At 45.7% G+C, this 27398-nt stretch overlaps 1 protein-coding gene across 1 annotated transcript; it reads left to right on the plus strand.

Annotated features, from left to right (window-relative positions):
• The first annotated feature begins 11992 nt into the window (after positions 1-11992).
• LOC117877373 (carbohydrate sulfotransferase 9-like) lies at positions 11993-26606 on the plus strand. The gene is made up of 3 exons (XM_034770449.1): positions 11993-12088; positions 24706-24866; positions 25141-26606. Exons 2-3 carry the CDS (start codon positions 24761-24763, stop codon positions 25983-25985), a joined length of 951 nt encoding a protein of 316 aa, XP_034626340.1. The 5' UTR covers positions 11993-12088; positions 24706-24760; the 3' UTR covers positions 25986-26606.
• Positions 26607-27398: the final 792 nt, after the last annotated feature.

The following is a 27398-nucleotide window of genomic DNA, read 5'->3' on the forward strand; positions in this document are numbered from 1 at the left end:
GCATGTTTAAATTGTGCCCCTCCACTACCAAAGGTTATGCGTCATCTCTGTCACTGTGTAATGAGGAGGTGTGTTTGTGGGGGCGGGGGTGATTGTTCATTCTTTTTGCTCTCATAATTGGATGGTATGAGAGTTTAAACCAAGAAATGAAAACATCAGGGTTAGGATGGCATGGGTCGCTAAAAAGGTCTGTTCTCTAGGTCTTTGATTTGACTCTGGGCCCTACCAGTAATGACTGTAGGGTTTTATTGTTAATTATCCATGTAGCATCATAAATGCATATGGCATTTTAAAAATCATGGTGTATATCAATTTTCAGAGTAACAGCCGTGTTAGTCTGTATCCGCAAAAAGAAGAACAGGAGTACTTGTGGCACCTTAGAGACTAACAAATTTATTAGAGCATAAGCTTTCAATGTCACTGCCCTGAAGAGTTTACACTTGAACTGAGAAAAAGCAAAACATGGGGGAGACCATTAAGGAGTTGGAAGTGCAGAGGCAGATGAAGTGATCAGGGTAGGGAAGATCTATGGAAGAAATGGGTTTTTAAAAATAGAATAGCTAAGAAGTAATGGGGGGAATGTTCCAAGAATAAGAGGTAGCATTAGAGATGGTGCAAAGCTACAGGTGAGAGGTGAGGAAGGGTGTTATAGAGAGGGAAGTTTGGGAAGAGTGTTGGTTTCTTGGGCAGAGTAGGAGTAAATGAGAGTGGAGATTTAGTTGGTGGAGAATATCCCATAACATAAAACAAGGTGCAGTCTTTTACTAGCATGTCTAAGTGATTCAGCCTTATTAGCTTAAAAACAGGATGTGGGCGAAGGAGTCAGAACTGAAATGGAGTTTGTGAACCTAGGAAAAGGCGAGCATAGTCAATGGTAATAGAAAAGGGAGGAAGTGGATGAAGTAGCAGGACAGATGAGAAACTGTCGTCCTATTTACCAGTGTTTTAAAAAATTCCTAGGGACATTTTCTCCAAATAAACGTGGAGCAACACCCCCAGCAGTCAGAGCACTGTGTGCATAGCCAGTAATCCCTTTTTGCCTCCTGCTTGTTTAAGGCCCAAGCAGGTACTGGGGCTGCAAAGGTGCAGCCTGCGGATAGGCAGAGGCAGCTTGTCCAACCCCCTTGCCAACGATGAATGGCCATTACAGACTGCAGTCTGCCCCAGAGAAAGGGGGCTAGATGATGACTGGCAGTAGCACTGAGGCAAGGTGGGCATAGGGGTTGGGGGTTCCCCTGGGAGGGGAGACCCAGAGTGTGGGGGTACTGTGGTGGGCAGAACCCTAAGGTAAAGGGCACCAGAGTCTGGGAGGGACACGGGGGCCTGAGTCAGGAGAGACACCGGCCAACAGGAGGCGCTCCAAGGCTGGAATTGAGCTAATTCCCGGACGACCAGCAGAAGGCGCTACGGCAGTGAGTGCTAGAGCTGCTACAGGACATTTTCTTTAAATAAACCTGGAGCAACACCCCCAGCAGTCAGAGCACTATGGGCACAGCCACGAGTCCCTCTTTGCCTCCTGCTTGTCAGATTTTACCCCTTTCCCCTCCACTGTCAGGTTAATTCCCCCCTCCTTGGAGATCCTGACTCCCCACGGTTGGGGAAGGTGGGAAGGACCTGATATCAAAGGTTGTCAGACACTCCTCCTGAAAGGCATCTGTGTGTGGGCAAAGAACCTTTGCCTGGGCCAGACATCCAGGTATGGGAAAGGCAAATGCTCTCCTCTCTCCCCTTGCATATCATGCATTAAATAGAAGTTTGCCATTCCCCTGGTGTGGTCTTCCCTTCTCTGAATTGTTTATTTTCTGTCTAATGTAGTTTAGGAGAGTGGGACTTCTTCTCCATTTGAGGTTGTCTGATAGGAGAGGGCAGTGAGGCTTCTTAGTAACTTATCATAGTCCCTTGGCTCTTACCAGCCTGTAAGAGGGCTCTTCCCCTTGCTCTGCTGTGCAACCATTTTCTTTTAGTTTATACCTTTAACATATACCATAGACTACAGTTTTCCCTTCTGTGTTCAACGAAATACTATGTATCAGATGTGTGTGTCTGTTTGGAGGAGAGGGGGTGGCATGTGGGTCATGTGCCCTGCCCCTCCTCCCCCCTGATTTCTGCATGGATTTCTATTTTTATTTTTATTTCCTCTTTTTCAGGGAGTGGTTCAAATTTGTGTCTCCCCCACTATCAATAGTTACGTGTCACCTCTGCCTAGTATTGGTAGTATACTTTGTTGAATTCCCTGTGTGACATGGAAATTTGCCTAGGGGAATCTTTGTATTTATTTAGGATTAAAGTTGTTGACTCTTTTCACCGTCACAGATTAACAGTATAGGAAGTCTGACAAATTAGAATGTCAAGGCTATGAAGGTACAGTTGCCAGGAACTAAGATACAAGCACTTCTGTTCTCTAGGCCATTGACTGTGGCTAGATCTTATTGTTCTCTCTATGGCTCAGCAAGCCAAGAGTATATGGAATTGCTCAATGCTGGGTGCTGTTCCTGAGACTGAGCTATCAGCCCACACTCTTTCAATCAGTATTGCTACACAGGGGTGGGCAAACTGTGGGCTGTTTTAAGCTGACCTGTGAGCTCCCGCTGTAGAGCTGGGTCTGGAGCTTGGCCTGCTCTGGCGCTCCAGCCGGGGCGCAGGGTTGGGGGCCACACCACGCGGCTCCTGGAAGCCACAGCATGGCCCCCCTCCCGCTCTTACGCGCTCCAATGGACCCCTCCGGCGCGCCAATGGGAGCTGTAGGGGCGGTGCCTGCGGATGGGACAGCGGGCAGAGCTGCCTGGCCACACCTCCGCATAGGAGCTGGAGAAGGGACATGCCACTGCTTCTGGGAGACGCTAGAGGTAAGCGCCACTAGGAGCCCACACCCCTGAGCCTCTCCCCCCGTCCCAACCCTCTTCCCCAGCCCAGCTCCCCCTCCCTCTCTTCAGCCCCCTTGATCCCAGCCCAGTGCACCATCCTGAACCCCAAACCTCTCACCCCCAGGCCCACCCCAAAGCCCATACCCCCCAGCCAGAACCTGCACCCCTTCCCGCACCCTTGCCCCAGCCCCGATCCCCCTGCCACCCTCTGAACCTCTCGGACCCAGCCCAGAGCACCCTCCTACACCCCAAACTCCTCATCCCCAGTCCCACTCCAGAGCCCGCACCCCCAACCAGAGCCCTCACCCCCTCCCATACCCCAACCCCAATTTTGTGAGCATTCATGGCCCGCCATTCAATTTCTATTCCCCGATGTGGCCCTCAGGCCAAAAAGTTTGCCCACCCCTGTGCTACATTGTGCTCACTCATATTTTGGTGTCCTCACTGGCTACCAGTGTACTCCCATTAATGATGGACTTGAGCTGTGGAGTCCACATCCAAACTTTCCTAAAGTTTGGGGAGATTTGGTCATTAAGAACTAGATTGTACCAGCCAGACATAGTCCTGAGTAGGGAAGCCACACAGTCCTAGATTGAGAAGTTGTGCCTCAGGGTTTCCCAGTTTACAAGACAGGTGCACAGTTTGCATCATACTTTGGATTGAAGCAGCCTGTTCTCTCTGGTGTACCCAGCCTCCTCCATGATCCAGGCAGCAGAGAGGGGGGAGGGGAGGGGAGGGGGCTGAAGCCATTGTCCTCAGCTCCTTGAGTGCTAGGACTGTGATTATGACTGGCCCTTATGCAGGGCAAACAAAGTGGGAAGGTTCTTTCTGTCCTTTTGCTGCATACACTCATGCAAGGGTCAGTCACAGTTCAGATGTGAATGAAGCAAGCCTTTGTCAGAAACCTGTTTCATTTAGCATGATTAGCTAGTACAGTTGGAAATGTTATGTTCCAGACACCGGTGATTTTTCCATGGCGCTTGAATCTTGATGTGCTCTTGCATGAAGTTTTCAGTGGCACAAGGTGTTCATCAACAGATGCAGGAGCTGCAGGAATCAGTGTTACACTGAGTAAGGTAAACACTGAATGAGGCAGTGCAGGGTGTCTGCATGGCACATGACTACGTCTTCCAGACGATGGAATTTCTTTTTTAAAAACCTAGGAAATGTGAGTAAAATGGTGTTAAGATAATGTTAATGTTGCATGTCTAAGCTAACAAATATCAACAAAAAGCCTGAAATACACCAAATGCCTGAAATTCCTAGGAAATACAGATGCAACTTTTTCTCTGTTTCCATGTGCATATATTTTGTGCTACAGTCTTTACTATGTGATCATAGACTGCTTCTCAAATATAAATGTTCAGACCTGCCATACAATACAAAAGGAGTAATTTTGTTACATGGATGGCTGTGTATACAGCCGATAAATGTCAACTAACATTGTTGTCCCTCTTGGCCTTTATAAGCTGACCTATTATAATGTCTTTAGTATAATGTCTTCCAACCTATTTGTTTTGATTCTATATAAACCAGGCACTTACTGTGTATAAAATAGCTAAAGCACACTTGAAATGGTGTCTTAACAATATTCAATAAAGGGAAAGCCCAGATGTCCTTCATAGTCCTTCTTTGTTATTGTTCTGTTAACTGTAGCCATATTACTTACTTATGGAATTGCCATTACATTAGAAAGGTACTCGGAATATCTTACTTTAAACATCCCTTTTCCTTTATTTTTTTTTCTAAAGGGATGTGATTGGTTGTTCATGTGGAGCTGCAGATATAATTCCCTCTACTCCACATATTAGAAGACCCAATGTGGCAATCCTAAAATTGAAACCAGATCATTTATAGTTCTCTTCAGAATGGAATAACAAGGTTTATGCAGAGAATGGAACCCAACTACTGATATTGATATCAGTTTCTAGATGTTTCTCCTGCCTTTTATTGTTCAGACCTACAGGCTCATTCTTTTGCACTTTCACTCAAACGTATCAGTAAGGATGTGATGATTAATGCCATTTCATTTTTTAACCTGGAACCTCTCCCTTATCATGGATAGAATGGTGAGGATCACTCTCGTGCTAAGGCATTAAGATTTTTCCTTACCAAAGGTTTGTTTGAGACACACCTGCATTTTTATGTTTATCATGTGGAGATTTTAAATACCTTTGACTCTTTTTCATTAGTTTACTTTGAGCAAATAATAAACCAATTTGAGTGGAACTGATACTATTATACCATTGGTCTCTCTCTTGTCATGTAAATTCGTGTGTGTGTGTGTTATAGGTTGCAAAGGTAGCCTCTGGTTAAGGTTGCCCAACACTTCCCATTATAACACCCCGTTTTCAGTGGCTTCTAACTTTGCCAATCTTGAACTGTTTGGACTGATTTTTTTTCATGTCAGGTATCTGCAGAAGGCTGAATTTTTAAAAAAGTTTCAGCTAAAATGGTTCAGCCATTTTTAAGAATGAGGTTAGGGAACAATATGCTATTGGTCAGCGTTCTAACAGATAAAGCATAAGTTTGGGTACTAGTTGGTGTTTGCTACAGACCAGACTAGAGAACACAATGACTGGCTTGTAAAGCACCTATCTATCTGTAGGAAAACCAGCTGCATTATTATGGGGGGATTTCAATCCGAGTGACGTACTGGAGGTCTCATGATGCCAGTGCTAAACAATCTTTGGAATTTCTAAAAATTATAGATGACAATTTGCTGATTCAAAAAGTGTTGCATCAAGCATAAAGGAATTCTGTATTGTGCCCCATGTTGACAGATAATGAGGAATTGGTCACAGAACTAAAAATATCTGGTTGCTTAGATGTAAGTGATCATGGGTTGATTACATTTGCTATGTGTAAATAGAATAAAATCCCAACTAGAATATGTATAATTGGTTCTTTAAAAGGGCCAAATTTCACAAAACTGACAATAATTAGCCAAATCAGCTTGGAGGAAGTATGTAAACAAAAACATGAATTATAATTTGGAATAATTTAAGAACACTTTTACTAGATGCTCAAAGAGACACAATTCCACAATCAAGACAGAAGGCTACATTAGTTTTAAAAACAGTCTCTCTTAAAGGGGAAGTGAAAGCAGCTATATTAAAAAAAAAAATTTTAAAGGGAAAATAGTAGCAATGAATATAAATTAGAAGCTAGGAATTGCAGAAAACTGATAAGGGAAGCAAAAAGGACACAAGGAGAAATCTATAACCAGCAGAATTAAGGACAATAAAAAGGAAGCTTTTAAGTTTATAAGGAATAAAAGGAATCCTAACAATGGTACATTACTAGATGGAAATGCTAAAATTGTCAATAATAATGAAGAAAAAGCAGAATGTTCAATATATATTTTTGTCCTGTATTTAGGAAATAGCTACATGAGGTATTCATATTGGGTGGTGATAGTTAATGATGAAATATTTTCCATTTCAATAATAACTAAGGAGGATGTTAAACATCAGCTACTAAAGTAAATAATGAAGAGGAGTTGTCACTGATATTGAGCAATTGGGATTGGTTTGAAAAGCTGGGTGTAAGAAAACAACATATGTTTCAATATGGCCAATGTAAGGTCATACATCTAGGACCAGGAATGTAGACCATATTAACAGGGTGAAGGACTCTATTCTGGGAAACAGGGAGTCTGAAAAATGCTTGAGTGTCATGATGAATAATCATTGTGGATGAGCTATCTGCTGCCTCCATTAAAATTTGTCCAACTTTGGAGAAATTACAAGCCTCAGAATAATCACACTTTCCACATGCTCAGTAGAGACTTCTTAGAGCTTTGCAGCTAAATTCTCCAAAGAGCATGCTCCGTCTCCAGGCTATAAGGGCTAAGCAGGACTTTCCTTGAAATTGCTCCTCCCAGATGCCAGGGGCTGCTGTAGTGCCAGAACTGAGAGCAGGGAGACTTTCTATTCAGTGCTTTCAGTGCACCCCTTGTAGGTACCCAGTGAGTCTGCCTGCTTCAAATATAGAGGGGTGAGGAATGGTTGGGTAAGGGGGAAGAGTGGGACTGGGGAGGGGATGGAGGATAGGAGACTGGAGGGAGTGGGACTAGAAGCTGGGAATTGAGATGGGCAGGAGCAGAGGGAGATATTAAGGAAAGATGGGGATATTATTTTTATGCAATGAGCTCTATGGTTTTTCTTCAGTTTATACACTGCTGTTTTGTAACACTGCTGATGCTTTCAATACTACCAAATGTAAGGATGTTAAAACTCCTTATGTGTTCTGCTGATGTCTTTACTATACAGCATGTATGTCCCCCACATCATTATACTGAGAGGCATCTGGACAAGATACAGCAAGAATCTAGTTACTCTGATCCCAAAGTTAAGTTAATGTGCTGTGACAACTGCCTATTACAGTAGAACCTCAGAGTTACGAACACCTCGGCCATGGAGATTTCGTAACTCTGAAATGTTCGTAACTCTGAACAAAAAGTTATGTTTGTTCTTTCAAAAGTTTACAACTGAACATTGACTTAATACAGCTTTGAAAGTATACTCTGCAGAAGAAAAATGCTGCTTGCCCTTTTTTCAGTAGTTTACATTACCACAGTTCTGTACTGTATTTGCTTTATTTATTTATTTATTTATTTTGTTGGTCTCTGCCTGATTGTTGAAAGCTGACAGGTTTTAAAATTGAGAAACTAAATAGGTGAAATGATGTGCAGCCTGAGAGTGAATCTTTTCATTACTCTCCTTTGGAACATACACAAAGGGGAGAAAATGTTACACGAGGGTGTATTTGATCACTCCAAACTTTTACAGAGTGATATGAGCGCCAGTGAATTTGTCCCTATGACTCCATTTCCTCCTTCTTTCTTTTTAATCACACTGTAACCTTAGAGAACAATATAATTCATAGTGGCTCTGACTGCAAGAAGCATAAAATATAGCTGATTTCTGCAAAAAGACAATTTGCACCTTCCCACTTCTAGCAGAAATGGCCTTATTGTCATGTGTATGCAAGAAAGGGAATAAAAGAGATTAATGCTCAGGATTCAGTGCTCAGTGTGGTGTCCTGTCCTTTGGAATACGTCTCGGTCACAATGAGACATCTTGGTCTTCTGGCATAGGTGCTAGAACTAAGGTTTCTGGGGGTGCTGCCACACCCCCTGGCTTCCATCATATACTACAGGGCTTACAGTTTGGTTCAATGACTCTCAGTGCCCCCACTATATAAATTGTTCCAGCACCCCATCTTTTGATGAGACCCCACTAGTTCAATATATCAGGCCTGATTTCATCTCAGGGTAAGTCTACACTACAAAATTAAGTTGACTTAAGTTACGTCAACATACAGCCACTACAGTAATTAAATCACTTTTATGTGTCCACACTACGCTCCTTGTGTCAGGGGTGCATCTCCTCACTTACCAGCACTTGCATTGATGCAGAGAGCACTGCACCGTGGGTAGCTATACCACTGTGCAACTTACCATCATCTAGCACAGGGTGTTTTGGGAAGGGTTTGCAATGCCTCATGGGGGCAAATGAGGTGACTGGGAACATGATTTCAATGACCCATAATTCAGTTTTCTCCATTCCATAATTTTATCTGCATCCCATAATGTTTTGTGCCTCATTTCAAAAGCCTCGCAAACCCACACATCTGCCATCTGTGTGAGAAGCAAGGACCCTGCACAGCTCTGACCTTTTGTGATGAGCGCAGCATTTGCAGAGCCACCAGAGTAGCTGCAGGGAACATCTGTGCATTGTAGCCTTGCTGGGACATAGGAAGAAACAATTCAAGGTTGTTGGTGGCATTCACAGAACAGCTGCAGATGGTGGAGCGTTGGTTGTGAGCCTGAGAAACACGCACTGTCTGGTGGGATCACATCGTTATACCGGTATGGGATTGATGAGCAGTGACTGCAGAACTTTCTGATGCTCAAGACCATGTTCCTTAGGGTTACCATACGTCCGGTTTTTCCCGGACATGTCCGGCTTTTTGGTAATCAAACCCCTGTCCGGGGGGAATTGCCAAAAAGCCGAACATGTCCGGGAAAATACCGGCCAGGCACTTCCCCTCCCACGGCTGCTCTGCTCCTTCCCTGACTCTTCGGCTCTGTTTAAGAGCCGAGCGCTACCGGCTTCGGGAAGCCCCCTTGCCTCTGGACCCTGCGCCGCTGGAGCAGAGCAGCTGGAGCTCGGGAGGGGAAGTGCCCGGCCGGCGGTTCGGGGTCTGGAGGCAAGGGGGCTGCCCAAAGCTGGAGCGCTCGGGCAGCTCAGCTCTTAAACAGAGCCGAAGAGTCAGGGGAGGAGCACAGCAGCCGGAGCCCGGGAGGGGAAGTGCCCGGCCGGGGGCGCAGGGTCCGGAGGCATGGGGGCTGCCCAAAGCCTGAGCGCTCCGGCTTCGGGCAGCCCTTTTGCCTCCGTACCCCAGCTGCCGGCCGAGCACTTCCCCTCCCGGGCTCCAGCTGCTCTGCTCCGGCGGCGCAGGGTCTGGAGGCATGGGGGCTGTCCGAAGCCCGAGCACTACCAGCTTCACGGTTTGCCGGGCAGCCTCCAGACCCTGCGCCCCTGGCTGGGCGCTTCCCCTCCCGGGCTCCAGCTACGCTGAGGAAGCACCAGCCAGGGGCGCAGGGTCTGGAGGCTGCCCAGCAAACTGTGAAGCCGGTAGCGCTCGGGCAGCCCTTTTCATGTGGCTGGGAAGGAGGAGGGGGAGTTAGGGCGGGGACTTTGGGGAAAGGGCGGGGAAGGGGCGGAGTTGGGGCGGGGGTGGGAAAGGGGCAGGGCCAGGGCCCCGTGGAGTGTCCTCTTTTTTATTTTTTTAAATATGTTAACCCTAACGTTCCTGGATGTGTGTGCAAAGCTCTCCCCAGCCCTTCAGCGCAGCGACACCAAAATGAGAGCTGCACTGACAGTGGGGAAGTGAGTGGCGATCGCTGTGTGGAAGTTTGCAGTGCCAAATTGCTACCGATCAGTCAGGAATCAATTTGGAGTTGGGAAATCCACCGTGGTGGTTGCTGTGATGTAAGTGTGCAGGCCATTAATCACATCCTGCTATGAAGGACTGTGACTCTGAACAATGTGCAGGACATAGTGGATGCTTTTGCAGCAGTGGGGTTCCTAAACTGCAGTGGGTTGATAGATGGTATGCATAGCCCTATTTTGGCACCAGACCACCTTGCCATAGAGTACATCAACAGAAAGGGTTACTTCTCTATGGTATTGCAAGCGCAGTGGATCATGGGGATGGTCAGGAAAAGTGCATGACACGTGCATCTTTAAGAACACTGGCCTGTTCAGAAAGCTGCAAACAGGGACTTTCTTTCCAGACCAGAGGATTATCATTGCGATGTTGAAATGGTAGTAGCGATCCTGTGAGACTCAGCCTACCCCTTACTCCTCATGAAGCCGTACACCGGCCACCTCGACTTCCCCAAGGAGCACATCAACTACAGCTCAGCAGGTGCAGAATGACAGTTGAATGTGCCTTTGGCTGTTTGAAAGGCCGCTGGCACCCTCTACTAATGAGTTTAAAGTATCAGAGGGGTATCTGTGTTAGTCTGGATCCACAAAAAGTTTCATTTGCAAACTTAACACCATTAATTTGGGCTTGAATAGGGACTGGGAGTGGCTGACTCACTACAAAAGCAATTTTCCCTCTCACCTCCTCACCAATTATTGGGAGTGGACCACACCCACCTTGACTAAATTGGCCTTCAACATTGGTTCTCCACTTGTAAGGTAACTCCCTTCTCTTCATGTGCCAATATATATTTATGCCTGTATCTGTAATTTTCGCTCCATGCATCTGAAGTGGGTTTTTTACCCACGAAAGCTTATGCCCAAATAAATCTGTTAGTCTTTAAGGTGCCCCCAGACTCCTCATTGTTTTTTTACTCATGAGTTTAGATCTCAGTGAAAAAAATATCCCAAGAGTTATAGCTGCCTGCTGTGTACTTCATAGTATCTGTGAAGCAAAGGGGGACACGTTTCTGCCAGGGTGGATGTAGAACAGCTGTCTGCTGATTTTTAGCAGCCAGATAATAGAGCTCTAAGAAGAGATCAATGAGGAGCTATATGGCTCAGGGAGGCTTTGAAATACCATTTTAATAGTGAGCCACAATAATGTGTGTGCTATAATGTGCTGTGCCTGGCAATGTTGTTTTGCACCCTGGTATGAACCTTGTAATGTGTGTGTGGTAATATAACATTGCTATTATCTCTAAATGATGTCAGCCCCAGTCAGCATATTTTGTGAACTAATAAAGATGAATTAAGTTTCCAAAAATAGACTTTTGTTCCAAAACCATGTAAACAGACTTTTTTTAAATAACTGAATGAAACTTCATAAATACAGGGAAAAGAACTTTTGAATGGGGAAAGAACAGTCATTTCCATTTCACAAACACATACACTGACCTGTGAGAGACAGGGCTGGTGTATGTGCGGATGTGATTGTCTGTACTCTCCCCTGCGGTGGAGTAGTAGGTGGAGTGTAGTGGCCCTGGATGCCACGTGGAATATAGGGTGTATATGTAGTGAGGTCCTGGAATGCAGTTCTGTATGGGCTACAGAAGGAGGTGAGCATGGGTCTATTGAACCTGAAGGTCAACAAGAGTCCCCAGCATGTCTGTTTGCCACTTGAGAAGCGCTAGCATTTCCGGCTGCACGTCGATCTCCTTTTCCTGTGCCTTTCTCCTCTCAATCCCTGTCCATGCTGTCCGCGAGGGTGATCCTCCAAGCCCTGTGCTCAGTATCCGAAGCACCAGAGGCTTGCTGCATCTCTTGGAACATGTCATCTGGTATCCTCTTCCTTCTCCTCCTTATCTGGCTGAACTGCTCCACTGGTGTGGATGGAGAGACATGATACAATGCACAGAGGTACTATTGAAAGTATTTTCACAAGATAAATGGAAACTTGGTATACTGAACTCACTCCCCTTGAGCCACACAAGTTGCAAATACTACATTCTCACTTCTCCTTGGGATTCATAGAGCACAGCAGCAGTCCCAGCCATGGTGAGTACAGCCTGGGAGGTGGGGGTGGGTGGGAAGGGAGCGAGTTAGGACAGTAAGGGGGGGGGGTTAGCTCATGGGCATAAGTATATGCATATAGGGCAAAGGGCAATTGAACTGAATACTGGCTCTGTTTTCCACAGGTGGACGTGATTTTAGCTAATATCTCACTCCTGAGAGTAACAGAGGCAGGAAGGGAACAGCTCCTGCAGGAGTCTGGCTGCAGACCGGGTACGTATGCTGCTAGCCTGTGTGCTGCAATGGTGCCTGCTGAAGTAATGGCTGAGTGGCATGGGAAAGTGTCCTATCACGGCAGAAGAAGTAAGGCAGCCCTCCCCAGAACCTTTCAGCAGAGGATTGCACGCTACCTCCAGGAAAGTTTACTTGAGATCTCCATGGAGGATTCACAGGACATCTGGTGCACATTAACAAACTGTTCTGCAGGCCCCCCACTGCCCAACTGTACAGAGGAATGAGAAGCAGATAACAACTGTATCTCTACTGGTTGTTTCACTACCTCTTCTAGCATAAGTAAAAAAGAGTAAACAAACAGTTGTGTCCCTGCAATATTAAAGCAAACTGCATACTTACCAGAGGTTCCTTCCCCTGCATCAAGCTCGCCCATGCTGGACTATAGGGACTAGCTGAACTATCCAGGAGTCAAAAACAGGTCCTGGCTTGCTGCACCACTGGATTCCCCCTGTCGCTGGTCCCCCCTACTCCTCCTCCATGTCTGTTTATGGTGGGGGGCTCCGACTCCTACTCCCCTGAAGTATCCATGGGGCTCTTGGGAGGGGGGGAGGGTAGGGGGATGGCTACACTGAGGCAGGCATGCAGCTCTTTGTCTGTGGCTTTGCACCAGAGCGACTGTTAGCCTCCCTTGCCTTCTGGTTTGCCTGCTGCAGCTCCTTGACTTTCACATGGCACTGCTCCAGCTCCCTCTTGTAGCCCTTCTCCTCCATGCCCCTCGCAATCTGTTTGTAGATATCGTTGTTTCTACAGCTGAATTGGAGCTGTGCCTGCACAGCCTCTTCTCCCCAGAGACCCAGGAGATCCACCTCCTTCTGTGTACTCCAGTCAGGAGTGTGTCTGCAGTGTGGAGCTGGCATAGTCAGCTGGGTAGTTGCTAGGAGAGCTCTCTACTCTGACCAAAGAGGAAAGAGAATTTCAAAAATTATCAAGGCTTCTGAGGAGAGGGGCATTGTGACAGGCTATGCCATTTTGTTCATCCCTTTTACAAGACTATGATACATTTTGTACAAAGTATGTCTTGTGAGGTATCATTGGAAAACTCATAATTCGCTGAACATTATTGTCCTGTTTATATATGTGTGTAGCAACACTGTGTATGAAGCTATAAGATTCTACTGTATGAGTGTTACTGAAATATGCTGTCATTTCAGGTAACACCCACAAACTGGTTTTTCAGAGACACACTGGCCTCAGCCAGGTGTTAAAGTCATCACCTGCTTTAGCAGCCATTTTTCAGCAGGGGGAAAAGTATAAACAAGAAATTTACATTTCATCACAAAGATCATGCAAATCTCATGTCGAAAACAAACTGCTTGTTGCCTGCACTCCAGCTGGGGGTAATCCTCACAGAGGGGAAGGCGGTAGAAAAATGAGACACAGTGGCCTCCACTTCACCTCTCCTTCTCCTCCCATCTCTCTCTACTGAAGACATCAAGGAATACCTGAAGGACGCTGAACTAAGGGGGAAGGGTCTCAGGCTGAAATTTACCGCAGCTTATGTTGAGACAAACCTTTTGCTTTTAACTTCATTTAGCTAGCTAAATGTAGATATTAGATTGTTTTTTATCTTTTTACTTACTTTGTAACCAATTCTGACTTTTATGCATCATGACTTGTAATCATTTAAAATCTTTCTGTACTTAAAACAGTAAAACAAGTTTATTATCTTATCCAGTGTGTTTGGATTAAAGTGTATAGGAAACTCTATTTGGTATAATAAGGCTGATGCATTATCATTTTCTTTTGAAAAAATGAGGGACTTTATATGAGCTTGTACTGCACAGTGAGCGGTGTGGGCAGTACCAGACTCACATTTGTGGTGGAAAGTCTGGGGCTAGAGAACTTGCTGGCGTTGCTCGGCAGTTTAATTCATGAGGCTAGCTAGTAGCACTCAATATTGTGCAGCTGGGAGCAAGTTACATGTTGGAGACTGTGTTATCTGGCCAGGAGTGGCTGATCTCATAGTAAAGCAGTGTAAATTAAATTAAATTAAATTAAATTAAATTAATGGAGATATCCTATCTCCTAGAACTGGAAGGGACCTTGAAAGGTCATTGAGTCCAGCCCCCTGCCTTCACTAGCAGGACCAAGTACTGATTTTGCCCCAAATGGCCCCCTCAAGGATTGAACTCACAACCCTGGGTTTAGCAGGCCAATGCTCAAAGCACTGAGCTATCCCTCCCCCCACGTAGAAGGCTCCCTTTGTTGGAGACCTCGGAACACAGCGGTTCAACGGTCCAGATGGTATCCTGGGGAATGTCACAGGCATATACCAGTGTACTTGGCCCTTTGGCAGCAGAGTTCCAAAAGGTGACTAGAACGGTCATGGTGGGGCATTATGGGACACCACCTGGGGGCCATTAAAGTCGATGTAAGAACTGTAGTGTCTACACTGACACGGTGTTGCCCTAACTACATTGACCTAAGCACTACGCCTTTTGCGGAGATGGAGTTATTAAGTCGGAGTAATGGGCAAGTTACATTGGCAGGAGCGACATTTTAGTGTAGATACTTACAGGGTTAGGCTGATGTAAGATGCCTGGAGTTGACCTGATTCTGTATTGTAGACCAGCCCTCAGAAACAAGGCACCTTCTAGCTTGACTAACACTGGGATTCCTCTGGAATACACTAATATGGCTGTTAAATGAATTAGAATACAGCCATGGCTGGAGCTGCTCCCTGAAAAGTTCCTCAGAGTGGTCTTGACTCAGGCTCTGATCTAAAGACAGCTGAAGTCAATGGGAGACATTCCACCAGCTTCAGTGGCCATTGGATCAGACCCATAAAGCCTATTTCACAGCGTGAGATTCCCTGTGCTTGACTGAGAGATCACTAAGTGGTTGCAATCAAAGCAGCAGTGGGCAGGAGTCGTACCATTTCATTTTGATGTCACTTGTACACCCACATTTCATCCTTTATGAAGGGGTCTTTTTCATGTCTCGTTCCTTTTAATGGTTACAAAGAGTGAAATTATATTTTTTCAAATATTTTAAAAAAGGAGAATAGCAAATGTTGGGGATTTTGGGGCCTGATTCAAAACCCATTGGGTCATTGAAAACTCTCACATTGATTTCAGTGGTCTTTCAATCAGGTCCTTGTTGAATATAGGGTGACCAGACAGCAAGTGTGAAAAATCAGGACGGGGGGTGCCTATATAAGACAAAGCCCCAAATATTGGGACTGTCCCTATAAAATCAGGACATCTGGTCACCCTAGTTCAGGGGTTCTCAAACTAGGGGTCAGAACCCCTCAGGGGGTCACGAGGTTATTACATGGGGGGTTGCGAACTGTCTGCCTCCATCCCAAACCCTGCTTTGCTTCCAGCATTTATAATGGTGTTAATATACATAAAAAAGTGTTTTAAATTTATAAGGGGGGGGGTCACACTCAGAGGCTTGCTATGTGAAAGGGGTCACCAGTACAAAAGTTTGAGAACCACTGCTCTAGTTGAATAAGAAGTCAACAGGCTGCACAATGCAAGCATAATAGAACATGCAGTAAAGGAAAAAGAGACACCAAAGATTGATGCTAATCCACTTTATCGTAGCCAACTGTCTTACGCAGCCAAGAATAATACCTACAAACATCTGTAACAGGAAGGTATTATAGTGTATAGACTGTACTGACATAAATCACACAAGAATACACATTATTTTCTTCTGAGCTAAGTTCTTAAGCAAACAAAAAGCAAATTTGAACAAGAGGTGTGCAAAACTGTAAGGAGAGGCATTCTGTGTCCAGGCTTTGCTGGGTCCAATGAAACGGTACAGGTATGTTAAACTCGCTCTCTCTCTACTGCTCTTTGAATATATAAAATTTAATGTGATTTTGTTTTGCCTCCTGCAGGTTTTCTAAATAACTGAACAATTTATTCACTGTAACTTGTGTTTCAAAGATTATGAGTTCTATCTTTAGATTTTGTGATGGGAGAATGTGATAGGATTTTTAGAGGTTCCCACAGACTCAGGCATAATTTTGTAGATGATACTTTTTTATCAATATTGACAAGATACCAAAATTACATTTAAAAGAAAAGCCCAAGTATATAATGTTATAGCTAGAAGTCCTCTGAACAGTTTGTATCCCCTCAAAATATAATCCATGGATATAAATGCAAAATAGATATAGGGAAAAGATGTGACCTCTATGTCTTTAGCATAGAATTTTAAAAATAATTGGCAAGAGTTACATGGCAAGAAGAAATACTTCACTAAGATATATAGACTACTTCAAACTTCATTGAATCCCACATTCTATAATTACTAATTTCTGTTTTTCTACATAATTTAAAAATATGCTCATGATTTTATTAACTTTTCCATTTTGTTCTCTAATCCATAATTTGCTTCTCTACATGAAGCATAGCTGGAAGACATAAAGAAAGCCTCTTATGGACAAAGCAGTCCTTTCTTTCCAGAGCCTTAAATATGATTTTTAGCAACTGTAAGCTATTAGAAATCCATTTTTACATTAATGTAGGGACTCCTCTAATTCCTGAAAATGCAGATGGAATGTAAACAGATGCCTCCAAATTTTCTTTTCCACCAACAATTTTTTTATTATTGATGCTATTTAGACCTGGTGTGGGGACAGAGTTATGCTGAACAATGATGAAGAGGCAGCAACAGAGAGGTTCCCCACTACTCAGTGAAACCAGTAAGAGCTGGGCTGAGTAATGGAACCTCACAACACAGCATCACAGCAGTGGCAGTGAGTGGCCAGCTGCGATTACAGCAGCAAGAATAATTGTGGCAGAGGCAGTGGCAGAGATAATAGGAGCAGTGAAGCAGTTGCAGAGGTGGTGGTAGCAGCTCGATGCCCCCCTTCATGTGAACACACCTCTGGACTCTGGGTCTTTGTTCACCACGGACGACCAACTGTGAGTGGGGTGCCCTGGAGGGAAGGGGAGTGGTGTGTTAAAGGAACATTTGTTTGTCAGACTTTCACCCTGCGAGTTGGAAAACTGAGGCAAAGGACACTGCTCAACATACTGTGTGGGGAAGTAGTTTGATTATGATTAGGTGCTTTTGAATCATGGTTGTGGTGTTTTGCCAAATTAATGCTGAGTTCCTTTTCCCTTTTCATAAAAACTTTCTTTTGTTATACACAGACTCAGTGCTTGTGGATGGGGAACTGTTGCCTCTGAGAGGTGCTGAGGGGTGGTTAGTTTCCCAGGTTATGGGGTGGGGGGCTCACGTCAGTTCTGTTCTGTATTGTTCAGAGAAACCCCTAGATATTGAACCTGGCCCCTGTTGCTGCTGACTCCACCTGGCAGAAGAGTTGTGTGCAACTGCCCGACTATGCTGGCTACATGCTCTAGCTGTGCTCCTGCCTGGAGTAGACAGGAGGTACTGGCTATCTAGGCCTGTGCGGAGAAGAGGCTGTTCGGGCACAGCTACAGACCAGTTGTAGAAATGGGGACATCTACAAATAGATTGCACGGTGGATGCAGGCAGCGGGGTATGACAGAGATCAGCAGCAGTGCTGGGTGAAAGCCAAGGAGCTGTGTGAGGCATACCACAAGACCAGGGAGGCCAACAATCAGCATCGAGCCACAGACTGCTGCTTTTACAACGGGCTGCGCACCATACTTGGCAGAGACCCCACCAGCACCCCCTAATGCACTGTGGATACCTCTGAGGAGTCCGAGACACAGGCCCCTGACAGGAAGAGTGAGGAGGTGCAGGAAGAATAGGAGGAGAAGCAGCAGCGGGGTCCAGCTCTGACACAAGCCAGGATCCATTCGAGAGTCCATCACGGACAAACAGTCTTGCCCATTGAGCACGGATGAGCCCAATGCAGGGGAAGGCACCTCAGGTAACTGTGTGCATGCGTTCTCCCTTACAGTGTTTAAATGTGACGATAGCACCCCGCCCATCCCAAGGTGGACAGGACATCGGTATTTCCTTGTTTTTGTTTCACTCATAAGAGCAAACATAGTGATAGAACAAACAGAAATAGAATTATTAGCTGTTCCCTGCAGCGTGAGGCAGGTGGGGTGGCATATGGAGCAATTGGTTTATGCACATAGTGATGTCCCTTGTATCCTCCTGAGAGATCTCAATGAAACTTTCATGGAGATACTCTGTGATCGTCTCCCAAAGGTTTCTAGGGATGGCTGCCTAATTTCTTCCTCCGCAGAGGGACACTTTCTCAGGCCACTCCCTGATGACTTCGGTGGCATCATTACAATAAACAGTCTAGCGGCGTATGGGCTGGGGCAGCTTTGGGATACCAGCACCAGCTTTGCTCTCTGTGCCGTTGTCACCCTCAGGAGTGAGATATCAGCTAAAATCACCACAGCCTGTGGAAAATGATGCCAGTATTCAGTGCCATTCCCTGTACTCGTACCCATGGAAATAGGGGGCTGAAAATGGTATTGTTTTATCCATAAATCCCTCCTCATTTACTGCCCCCTCCTTGTCCCTGATGGTGCTGTGCAGCGGTGCTCCCATGCTGAAGTGTCAATAAGTGTGTCTTATTTAAAGTAAATAAGGGAAGGGAGTTCTGAAATTTATCTTCTCTTTCGCTTACTGTTGTGACTGTAAATACAATAATACACCTGTCTGTTTTATCTGTAGCTGCTGCCGTTGTGGCTTTGAGGAGTGCCCCCCTCCTCAGCCATGGCATGCCTGACCCTAATGAAGAGGAGAAAGAAGCAGACTAGCAAGAACGTGTTCACCGAAATCCTGCAAGCCAGTGCTGAATTGGACTGTGAACAGAGGGCCTGGAGTACAGCAAACAGCCTGGACAAAGACGGATTGGCCAGGAGAAAGGCCCAGGAGTCCCAGCAGAACAAGGAGAGAGAGATGCAGCAGGACATAATGGGGCTTCTCAGGGAGCAATTCCAGATGCTGCAGACTCATGTTGATCTACAGGTCCAACAGAGCTCACTTCCCTTTGCGGTCAATGGAGAACTCTATTTCAGCAGCTCCCCACTCCCCTCAACATTCTACATGGCATCAGGGGCTGCAGCCCCACCCCTAACACTCCACACCGGGGGACAGTAAAGAAAACCTCCGCTTCACTACACCAACCGGGGCTCTCACAGGCCAGGTATGTTAGGCAGCATGGATTGAAATAGATATGAAAGTTTTGTACTGTTCTAATTGTAGAGTTCTGTGAATTTATTTTATAACTTTGTTTTTTAATTGCACATTATTTTTTGCATTGTTTTGGATATGCAATAAATTTTTATTTTTTTGAAATAAATTAATCTTTATTACTTCATAACATACTGCAGAATGCCTAGTGCTATTCAAAGCACCCTCTACTTGTAATTGTACAGATCCACAGAACTTATATGTTGAGTATCAAACACAGTGTAACAATTATAAATGTACAGGGAGCACCTCATAATTCATAGGTTCACTAAAAGACAGAGTGATATTCATAAATGTACAGCAAGCACTACACAATTCCTAGCAACACCCAACGCCCTTCAGGGCCAGGTAGAACACAGTCCAGCATGGCACATTACTGTGCGGACCACTAAAGTGCTCTTCCAAGGCCTCGCTCAGCCGCTACTTCTACGTGGAACTCTTCCAATGGCCCTTTGATCTGTTCAAAGCCAGCAGACAGCTGCTCCACCTCCACCCTGGCAGCAACTTTTCACCCTTTGCCTCACAGATATTATGCAGGACACAAGAGGCAGCTATAACCAGGGCCATCCTTACCCATATGCAAACTACACAGCTGCGTAGGGCACCAGAAAATTTGGGGCAGCTGCATGCTGCTCCAGCGGCCAGCCCGATCCTCCAGGTGGCTGAGCCGACCAGGAAAGCTGCCCCCGCTCCTGCCCCGCCACCACCCTGCTTCTTCCTGCCCCAACTCCACCCCTTCCCCACCCCTCCCCCACCTCACCCCTTTCCCAAAGCCCCTGCTCCGCCCCACCTGTTCCCACCCCTGCTCCACATCCCAGGGGACCGCAGCAGGGGTCAGGCACGCCCTGCACTCACCGGGTGGTGGGAAGTGGAGCAACCTGGCCCCAGCCCGCTCTGCTCCGCTGGCTCCCAACTGCGCCGCCAGTGAGTGCTGGGGGGTGGTTCCCCTCTGACCCCCAAGTCCCAAGGCTGGGAGCCAGGGGAACAGAGTGGAGTGGGCTGGGTCTGGGTCACTCCATTTCCCACTGCCCGGTGAGTGCGGGTTGGGCCCGCCCTGCAATCACTGGGTGGCAGGAAGTGAAGTGGCCCGGCCCCAACCTGCTCTGCCAGCTCATGCTGGGGGGCAGTTTCCCCCCTGCCCTCCAAGCCCTAAGCCTTCTCCTGTCCCCCACCTTGGGCACAGCCCCCCACTCTGCGGAGGCCTCGGGACCCCCCCCCCCGCATCCCCTCCCCTTGTGGGGGGGGGGGGCTGGGTAGGGCACCTCAATGTCTAGGGATGGCCCTGGCTATAACCATTGGGATATTTTTCTCACTGAGATCTAATCTAGTGAGTAAATGGTGCCAGCATCCCTTCAATCTCCCCAAAGCAGATTCAGTTGTCATTCTGCCCCTGTGAAGCCGCTAGTCGAATCCTTGAGTTGTCAAGATAGCCAGTGTACTGTTTTATAAGTCAAGACAGCAAGTAGCTTGGGTCCCTCAGGATCACCACCAGCATTTCAGTATCACCAAAGGTAATCCGCCAGTCAGAAAAAATTGTCCCCACTTGCAGTTTCCTGAAAAGACTTATGTTCTTAAAGCTGTGAGCGTCATGCACTTTCCTTGACCAGACAACGCTGATATCAGTGAAGCATCCCTGGTGTGCTCCACCCACAGTTGCATAACCATGGAAAAGTAGCTCTTTGTGCTGATTTACCCTCTGACAAGGTGGGATGGTGCCAAAATAGGGATGTGCAGATCATTTATCGCTTTACTGCAGTTTGGAAACCACTTAGCTGCAAATCCATCGACATTGTCCTGCACATTGCAGAGAGTCACAGTCCTGTATAGTAAGATACAATTCATGGCCTTGCACAGTTGCATGACAATGGCCCTCCACGGTGGCTTTTCCAACACCAAAATGATTTTCCAATGACTGGCAGCAGTGCGGCGCTGGAAGCAGCCACTGTGTGATCACCACTCACTTCTCCGCTGTGAGCGCAGCTCTCGTTCTGCTGTCCCCATGCTGGAGGACAGGGGCGAGGTCAGCACACAGATCCAGGAATGTGGCCTTGTGCTTCCTAAAGTCCGGCAGCCACTGCTCATCATCCCAAACCTGCATTACAAAATGATCCCACCAGTTAATATTTCCTTCTCAGGCTCAGAAATGTTGCTCCCCCATCTGCAGCTGCTCTGTGAATAACCTTGAATTGTTTTTTGCTATGTTGATTAGCAAACTATCATCACAGAAATTGTCATGTCCCCCGTTATTGTGGTACTTCCTGCGGCTCTGCAAATACTGGAGGATCATTTGTCCGCTGCTTGCAACATTCTTGACAATAGTGCATGTCCGAGACCAATACAGGTTTGAATGAGGATCAAGTGGAGGGGGGAAAATTGAGACAGAGGCAGATTGCAATTCAAAAACAGGTGGCCGTTTATTAATGGGGAAAAAAATCACAACTTGGGCTGGGGAGGAGCACTTTTACCAACCAACAATACAAATTCAAACAAGTAACCAACCAACCAGAAATATCACCAGAGCAGTAATATAAAACAAGCTATATACATTTAACAACAAGGAATCTACAACCAACTATTTACCAAAAACCAGAACAAGCATACAAAACGGAATAAACTGTAACAATTTGCCCTCTATACACTGTACAAGAGATTTGGTACCAAGTAATAAAGAAAAAGGGCCTAACCAACAGGATATCTACAAAAATTAATACATGCATATCACACTCCAGGCGCAGCTGATCAGCAGTACAGACACCAAGGACATGATGAGATGGAACCCGAAATTACACGACACGAGCTAGCTAAATCCAGAGGAGATCCTGGCTGAAAGGGTGATCAGGCCTTCCAGCGGACACTCCTGCTGATTTAGATCAGAGACATAGTTTTCGAAGACCCTTGCACGTGCTAGCATCTAATTGGTTCCCCGCTCCTACACCAACCAGGCTCCGAGCTGGTGCCCTCTACGCAACAGGCACTGCACACGGCACACTAGGCTTATGCACACGGCCCGCTGGAATTGTAGCGCACGGTACCAATGTGACCTACAATTGACCAGGCAGAAAGTTCGAGAATGGTCACACGGCCCCAATGTGTTGCACACGACACCAAGGCGCTGCACACAGCACCAAGGTGCTGCACACGACACCGATGTGACCTTCTGACTGACAATTGGCCATCCGGACGCCATGACAGAGCATAGGGCTGCGACAGTGCAGAGCTGTGTGGGCTCATGATTTTGTCAGAAATGGCTGACAGGGCATATGTTTATGAGATTTTTTAAAAGAGGTGCAAAAATTATGGGATAGGGATGGCATTACGGGATGCAGAAAGTTGCATGCTGAGAACTTGCTCCCTTGCTCCCAGCCCCTCCTGTGTGACTCATGTGTGCCCCACAACACATTGGGAAAATTCTCTAGAAGGGCTTACACCAGAGAATGGTGCATGGTACATTCAGGTACCTATCCCTGGTGCACCACACTTTGCTTTGACACAAGCATTCCTGGTGAGCATGTGAAGTGCCAAGTAGCCAAATATGCACGCACATAAACGATATACTAACTGCAGCAATTATACCCTGACTGACTTGTGTTGACCACAGTTTGTAGTGTAGACATGATTAAAAATCATCGGTTTATGTGGAACTTTCCAGCACTGCATGGACTATACAGCAGCCATTCTTTTTAGGTGACAAATCTGAGGAACTGTCCCAGATTGAGGTATCATTAGAGGAGCTTTTGGAACAAATTGATAAATTAAACAGCAGTAAGTCATCAGGATGAGATGGTATTCACCCAAGAGTTCTGAAGAAACTCAAATGTGAAATTGCAAAAGTACTAACTGTAGTCTGTAACCTATCATTTAAATCAGCTTCTGTATCACATGCCTGGAGGATAATGTGACACCAATTTTTAAAAAGGGCTCTAGAGGTGATCCTGGCAATTACAGGCCTGTAAGCCTGACTTAGTGTTGGGCAAACTGGTTGAAACTATAATAAAGAACAATATTGTCAAACATCTAGATGAACATAATTTGTTGAAGAAGAGTCAACATGGTTTTAGTAAAGGGAAATCATGCCTCACCAATCTACCAGAATTATTTGAGGGGGTCAACAAGCATGTGGACCAAGGGGATCCAGTGGATATAGTATATTTAGGATTTTCAGAAAGCCTTTGACAAGGTCCCTCGCCAAAGGCTCTTACACAAAGTAAGCTGCCAAGGAATAAGAGGGAAGGTGCTCTCATGGATTGGTAACTGGTTAAAAGATAGGAAACAAAGGGTAGGTGGTCAGTTTTCAGAATGGAGGGAGGTAAATAGTGGTGTCCCCCGGGGGTCTGTACTGGGCCCAGTCCTATTCAACATTCATAAGTGATCTGGAAAAAAGGGTAAACAGTGAGGTGGCAAAATTTGCAGATGATACAAAATTATTAAAGATAGTTAAGACCCAGGCAGACTGCGGCGAGCTCTCAAAATTGGGTGACTGGGCAACAAAATGGCATATGAAATTTACTGTTGATAAATGCAAAGTAATGCACATTGGAAAGCTTAATCCCAACTATACATATAAAATGATGGGGTCTAAATGAGCTGTTATCACTCAAGAAAGATCTTGGTGTCATTGTGGATAGTTCTCTGAAAACATCCACTCAATGTGCAGCGGCAGTCAAAAAAGCAAACAGAATGCTGGGAATAATTAAGAAAGGGATAGATAATAGGACAGAAAATATCATGTTGCCTCTATATAAAACCATGGTACACCCACATCTTGAATACTATGTGCAGATGTGGTTGCCCCATCTCAAAAAAGATATGTTGGAATTGAAAAAGGTTCAGAAAAAGGCAACAAAAATTATTAGGGTATGGAACGGCTTCTGTATGAGGAGAGATTAATAAGACTGGGACTTTTCAGCTTGGAAAAGAGACAGCTAAGGGGAGATATGATTGAGGTCTATAAAATCATGACTGGTATAGAGAAAGTAGATAAGGAAGTGTTTTTTACTACTTCTCATAACACAAGAACTAGGGGTCACCAAGTGAAATTAATACGCAGCAGGTTTAAAACAAATAAAATGAAGTATTTCTTCACACAATGCACAGTCAACCTGTGGAACTCCTTGCCAGAGGATGTTGTGAAGGCCAAGACCATAACAGGGTTCAAAAAAGAACTAGATAAGTTCATGGAGGATTGGTCAATCAATGGCCATTAGCCAGTTGTCCCTAGCCTCTGTTTGCCAGAAGCTGGGAATGAGCAACAGGGGATGGATCACTTGATGATTACCTGTTCTGTTCATTCCCTCTGGGGCACCTGGCACTGGCCACTGTCGGAAAACAGGGTACTGGCTAGATGGACCTTTGGTTTGACCCAGTAGGGCCATTCTTATGTTCCCTCCACGGCACATTCCTGAACCTCACTGACTCTGATCTCTTATACTCTGTGTAGCATGTGATATTTTTGTAGCAAAATTCATACAATAAACTGTCTCATTTTCTTGTAGCTAGGAAGACAGATTCCTTACACAAAGGCCACATCCTTCTCCTTCCTGGGAAAAGATGGTGGACAAGGTGCTCCGTAAGGTGTTCATTTTCCTTGTCCTAATTTTCATTCTTGGAAGTCTTCTTTCTGGAGTATTCTACAGGTGGCAAACAAAAGTGATGGGTGAGTAAATAATATATAAATAGAATCCTCCTGCCATTCATTTCCCAGGTTCTCCTAACAAGCCTTTTAATAATCACAGTAGCTTGTGTTGCACGCCTGTAATAGTGTAGACAAGTGACAGTAAACTAGAGATTTGTGTTAATCCTAAACTGCAATTTTAGTTCCTCAAGGGGTTAATTTGAGTTCTGTGATTTCCCGAATGAAAAGAGAATTCCGCGAAATTACTTTACACTGATGGTGTATCTTCCTTTCTTGCACACATCGTCTCTTCCAGTTCCTAAGGAAGATTGGCTGATGAGTCAAGTCTATCGCAAAGACACACTGAACTCCACCTGCCTGATGAACAACCTCTCTCATTCACAAAGCAAACTGAAACATGATGTTGCAACACGGATCTTTGTGGAACATAGCCACAAGTTCATCTACTGTGAGGTGCCCAAGGTGGGCTGCTCCAATTGGAAGAAAATCATCCTTCTCCTCACATTGAACCTAAGCAGAAAGGCTAATGAAGTCGACCATGATCTCATCCACGAAACCCCACTGATAAAGAGGCTGAGTTCTTACCCTTCTGACTACCAGGAGAAATTACTGACCAGTTACACCAAAGTGATGTTCACCAGAGATCCCCTGGAACGGTTGGTTTCAGCTTACAGAGACAAGCTTCTGCACTCTGAGCCATACTATAGTATCACCGTGGCAAATGAGATCAAGGCCATGTGCAGGAAAAATGAAAATTCAACTGAAAAGGTGACTTTCCAGGAGTTTGTTAAGTTTATTCTGACAAAAAACCAAGAACATTTGGATGTTCACTGGAAACCAATGTTTCTACTCTGTGATCCTTGCAACATTCACTATGACATCATGGGGAAGTTTGAAACATTGGAGCAAGACTCTGAACATGTTCTCAGGAACATTGGAGCTCCAGAGGATCTGCACTACCCTAACTTTAAGGCATATAGCTCAGAGAAACGTACTAGTGATGATATCACTTTAGAATATCTCAGAAAGCTGAGCTCAGAGCAAATTGAAGAGATCAAGAAGCTGTACCAGATGGATTTTGCCTTGTTTAACTATCCTTATGATTTGAAAATGAACCTTTATGAGACTGATACAGTATGAACAGGAGGGACATTTTTATTCATATAATATCACATGAAGTTGTCTACAAAGATTACAGCAATCAAGCATTGTTATTGTTTTGTAGCTCATGGAACTATTTGTTGTATGCACACCTCTATTGAATCAATGTAAGAAATTTTCCACCTGTATGATATTTTCCTTCTGCTGATCTGATTGCCTTGAAGATATCTGAAATGCACAGAGTCCGTTGGCATGATGGAGATAAAGGATGGGGAATATGGCCTTTCCATACACAGATGTTTCAGAGTGTCCACTTTGAGTCTAGATTATTTTGATTTTCAATTAATAAAAAAATACAAAGCAACATGTGTGTCCCTAACCATGTAGGAACCTCCAATGGGAATTCTCTAGCAGGCAGGCAGACTTACAAGTAAAGGTGAGGTGCACCAAACAGAATCATTACTACATTCACTTCTGGAAATTGTCAGAGTACAGCAGCACTCTCACCATACCCCCATCAAGTCTCCTACCTTCAAGGGTGTTGGAAGGAGTTGGTATAGATCAGGGCCAGCTCTAGGTTTTTTGCCGCCCCAAGCAAAAAAAATTTTGGCTGCCCCCTATCCCAGCCCTGGGCGCCTCGCCGCACCCCCCTGCCGCCGCAGCCCTGAGCTCTTCTCCACCACCCGCACCCCCCTGCCTCCCCAACCCTGGGTTCTCACCCCCCTGACCTGCACCCCCCTGCCTCCCCAGCCCTGGACTCGCACAACCCTGCCTCCCCAGCCCTGGGCTCTCCCCCACAAAAACACACACACCCTGCCGGCCCAGCTCTGGGTTCCCCCTCCCTCCCCCCCCCCCCCCCCCCCCCCCCCCCCCCCCCCCCCGCCCTGGCCCCCCCCCCCCCCCCCCGACCTGCACCCTCCTTCCGCCGCAGCCCTGGGTCAGTGGTAACTGGTTCCCAGGGCTGGTCATTCAGCAGGAATTTTAGATGTGTACAGAACACAGACAGGATTGGTTCCCATATGGTTACAGAACTGCAGTAAAGTAGAACAATTTTCAGCTTGTGTGATTGGAGGATATCTGGATCCATATTATAAGACTGTCCTCCATAAATGAGGAAAAGTTGAGGTGCCTTTATTATTCTTTTGTTCCACTCTTTCTTTCTATGGGGAATTTGCCAATGCAGTATCACTGTATTCCTTTTAAAGAAACAAACAAAAAAAAGGCAATGGCTGTTGAAAATAGCAATTCCAGTCCTAATAACCACTGGGAAGCATTTCTTGCTCAATTTTATCCTACTTTTTCTACAGCAAGTTACAGTGGATCAGTATATTTGATTTGGGACAAATAAAGTAACAGCTGCCCAAACTGAGCTTGAGCACTCCTGAATTTTGAGCTGTTCAAATCTGGAAGGCAGGTGCTTGAGGGGGGGCCTGTGGCTCCGCAGGGGAGCAC

The sequence above is a fragment of the Trachemys scripta genome, chromosome 4 (genome assembly GCF_013100865.1).
Source record: "Trachemys scripta elegans isolate TJP31775 chromosome 4, CAS_Tse_1.0, whole genome shotgun sequence".
Classification (NCBI taxonomy): domain Eukaryota; kingdom Metazoa; phylum Chordata; order Testudines; family Emydidae; genus Trachemys; species Trachemys scripta.

Excerpts from the sequence above, each read along its gene's own strand:
- LOC117877373 (XM_034770449.1), top strand. The coding sequence starts at position 24,761 with ATGGTGGACAAGGTGCTCCGTAAGGTGTTCATTTTCCTTGTCCTAATT. Across the intron at positions 24,867-25,140 it reads GTGGCAAACAAAAGTGATGG|TTCCTAAGGAAGATTGGCTG; the intron begins GTGAGTAAATAA and ends CGTCTCTTCCAG.